The sequence below is a fragment of the Onychostruthus taczanowskii genome, unplaced genomic scaffold (genome assembly GCF_017590055.1).
Source record: "Onychostruthus taczanowskii isolate IOZ18803 unplaced genomic scaffold, ASM1759005v1 scaffold1269, whole genome shotgun sequence".
Classification (NCBI taxonomy): domain Eukaryota; kingdom Metazoa; phylum Chordata; class Aves; order Passeriformes; family Passeridae; genus Onychostruthus; species Onychostruthus taczanowskii.
Genome location: NW_024498428.1, coordinates 1 through 2,448, shown reverse-complemented (window position 1 = coordinate 2,448; position 2,448 = coordinate 1). Strand labels below are relative to the sequence as shown.

At 53.2% G+C, this 2,448-nt stretch overlaps 1 protein-coding gene across 1 annotated transcript; it reads left to right on the top strand.

Moving 5' to 3' along the window:
- Positions 1-979: 979 nt before the first annotated feature.
- Positions 980-2,279, top strand: LOC121331631 (the record flags this gene model as incomplete). Its single annotated transcript, XM_041396233.1, has 3 exons — positions 980-1,427; positions 1,494-1,779; positions 1,929-2,279. Coding segments are annotated over 3 exons (961 nt in total), but the record flags the coding sequence as incomplete, so codon positions are not given.
- Positions 2,280-2,448: the final 169 nt, after the last annotated feature.

Here is a 2,448-nt window from a genome sequence, read left to right as displayed (position 1 = left end):
TGGGGGGAAATCGGGGAAAACTGAGGATAAGTCGGCGAAAAGTGAGGAAAAATGGGGGAAAATTGGGGAAAAATGGGGAAAATCGGGGAAAAATCAGGGAAAAATGGGGGAAAAGCGAGAAAAAAATGGGGGTAAATCGGGCAAAAATCGGGGCAAATGGAGAGAAATTGGGAAAAAACGGTAGAATCGAGGAAAAATCAGGGAAAATCGGGGAAAAATTGGGAAAAAATAGGGAAAATCGGGGGAAAATCGGGGGAAACTGAGGACAAGTTGGCGAAAAGTGAGGAAAAATCGGGGAAAATCGGGAAAAAAACGATAAAAAATGGGGGAAAATCGGGGAAAACGGGGAAATGGGGGAAAATGGGGGTAAACCGAGGAAAAATCAGGGGAAAATCGGGAAAAATGGGGGAAAATGGGGGGAAAATGGGGGTAAACCGAGAAAAAATCGGGGAAAAAATCGGGGAAAAAATCGGGAAAAATCGGGGAAAATCAGGAAAATGGGGAAAAATGGGGGGAAAAGGGGGTAAACCGAGGAAAAATCGGGGAAAAATTGGGGAAAATCGGGAAAAATCGGGGAAAATCGGGGAACATCGGGAAAAAATGGGAAAAAATTGGAAAAAATCGGGGGAAATGGGGAAAAATCGGGAAAAATCGGGGAAAAATCGGGAAAAATGGGGGAAAATGGGGTAAAACCGGGGAACCCGGGCGAACGCGGCGCCGCGCCTGAGGCCGCAATCATCGGGACAGACACCTGCCCGCGCTGAGCTGCCAATCATCATCACCGGGACAGCTGTCAATCAATCACCGGGACAGCTGTCAATCATCGGGACAGCTGTCAGTCACCGCTAGAGACACCTGCCCGCGCTGAGCTGTCAATCATCATAGGGACAGCTGTCAATCATCACCGCCACAGCTGTCAATCATCATCGGGACAGCTGTCAATCCCCGCCACAGACACCTGCCCGCGCTGAGCCGTCAGTCATCAACGGGACAGCTGTCAATCACCGGGACAGCTGTCAGTCATCGGGACAGCTGTCAATCACCGGGACAGCTGTCAATCACCGCCAGAGACACCTGCCCGCGCTGAGCCATCAATCATCATCACCGCGACAGCTGTCAGTCATCAAGGGGACAGCTGTCAGTCATCATCGCAGGGAGAGCTGTCAATCACCGGGACAGCTGTCAATCATCAACGGGACAGCTGTCAGTCATCACCACAGGGACAGCTGTCAATCACCAGGACAGCTGTCAATCACTGCCAGAGATATCTGCCCACGTTGAGGTGTCAGTCACCGGGACAGCTGTCAATCACTGTCAGAGACAGCTGTCAATCAACGGAGATAGCTGTCAATCATTGCCTGCAGCTGCCAATCAGCACAGGCAGCTGTCAATCACAGCCAGCGGCTGTCAATCATGGCCAGGGAAAACTGTCAATCACCGTCAGAGGCAGCTGTCAATCACAGCCAGCGGCTGTCAATCATGGCCAGGGAAAACTGTCAATCACCGTCAGAGGCAGCTGTCAATCACCACAAGGGACAGGTGTCAATCATTGCCCTAAGCCACCACTCACAGCCAGCAGCTGTCAATCATCATCAATAACTGTCAGTCAGCCGGGACAGCTGTCAGTCATCATCACCAGATGCCAATCATCAGCGCCAGCTGTCAATCATCATCACCAGCAGCTGTCAATCATCAGCAGCAGCTGTCAATCATCATCAGCAGCTGTCAATCATCCCCAGCAGCTGTCAGTTATCAGCGCCAGCTGTCAATCATCATCACCAGCAGCTGTCAATCATCATCACCAGCAGCTGTCAATCATCATCCCCAGCAGCTGTCCGTCATCACCATCAGCTGTCAATCATCATCAGCAGCTGTCAATCATCCCCAGCAGCTGTCAGTTATCAGCGCCAGCTGTCAATCATCATCACCAGCAGCTGTCAATCATCACCAGCAGCTGTCAATCACCACGGACATCCCCGCTGGCCAGGACTGTCGGCTGTCAATCCGCCGCACTGACAGCTGTCAATCACCAGCCTCAGGAGCCGCCTGCCCCCCTCCCCTCCCCCCGGCACGTTGCACGCGCCGGCAGGTGATTGACAGCCGTCAATCATCCCCCCCGCCTGAGCGCCCCGCGCCGCCCGGGCCCCGCGGGTGATTGATTGACAGCTGTCACTCAGGGGAGACCGCGCCCCTCCCCCCCGTGTAACTTAATGCAAACACGAGAATATTTATGAGAGACCCCAAAATGATCCGGGACCCCAAAATAAACCCGGGACCCCCCAAAAACCCGGGACCCCCAAAATAACCAGGGACCCCAAAATAACCCGGGACCCCAAAATAACCCGGGACCCCAAAATAAACCCGGGACCCCCAAAATGACCCAGGACCCCAAAAATAAACCCGGGACCCCAAAATGACCCAGGACCCCAAAATAAACCCAGAGACCCC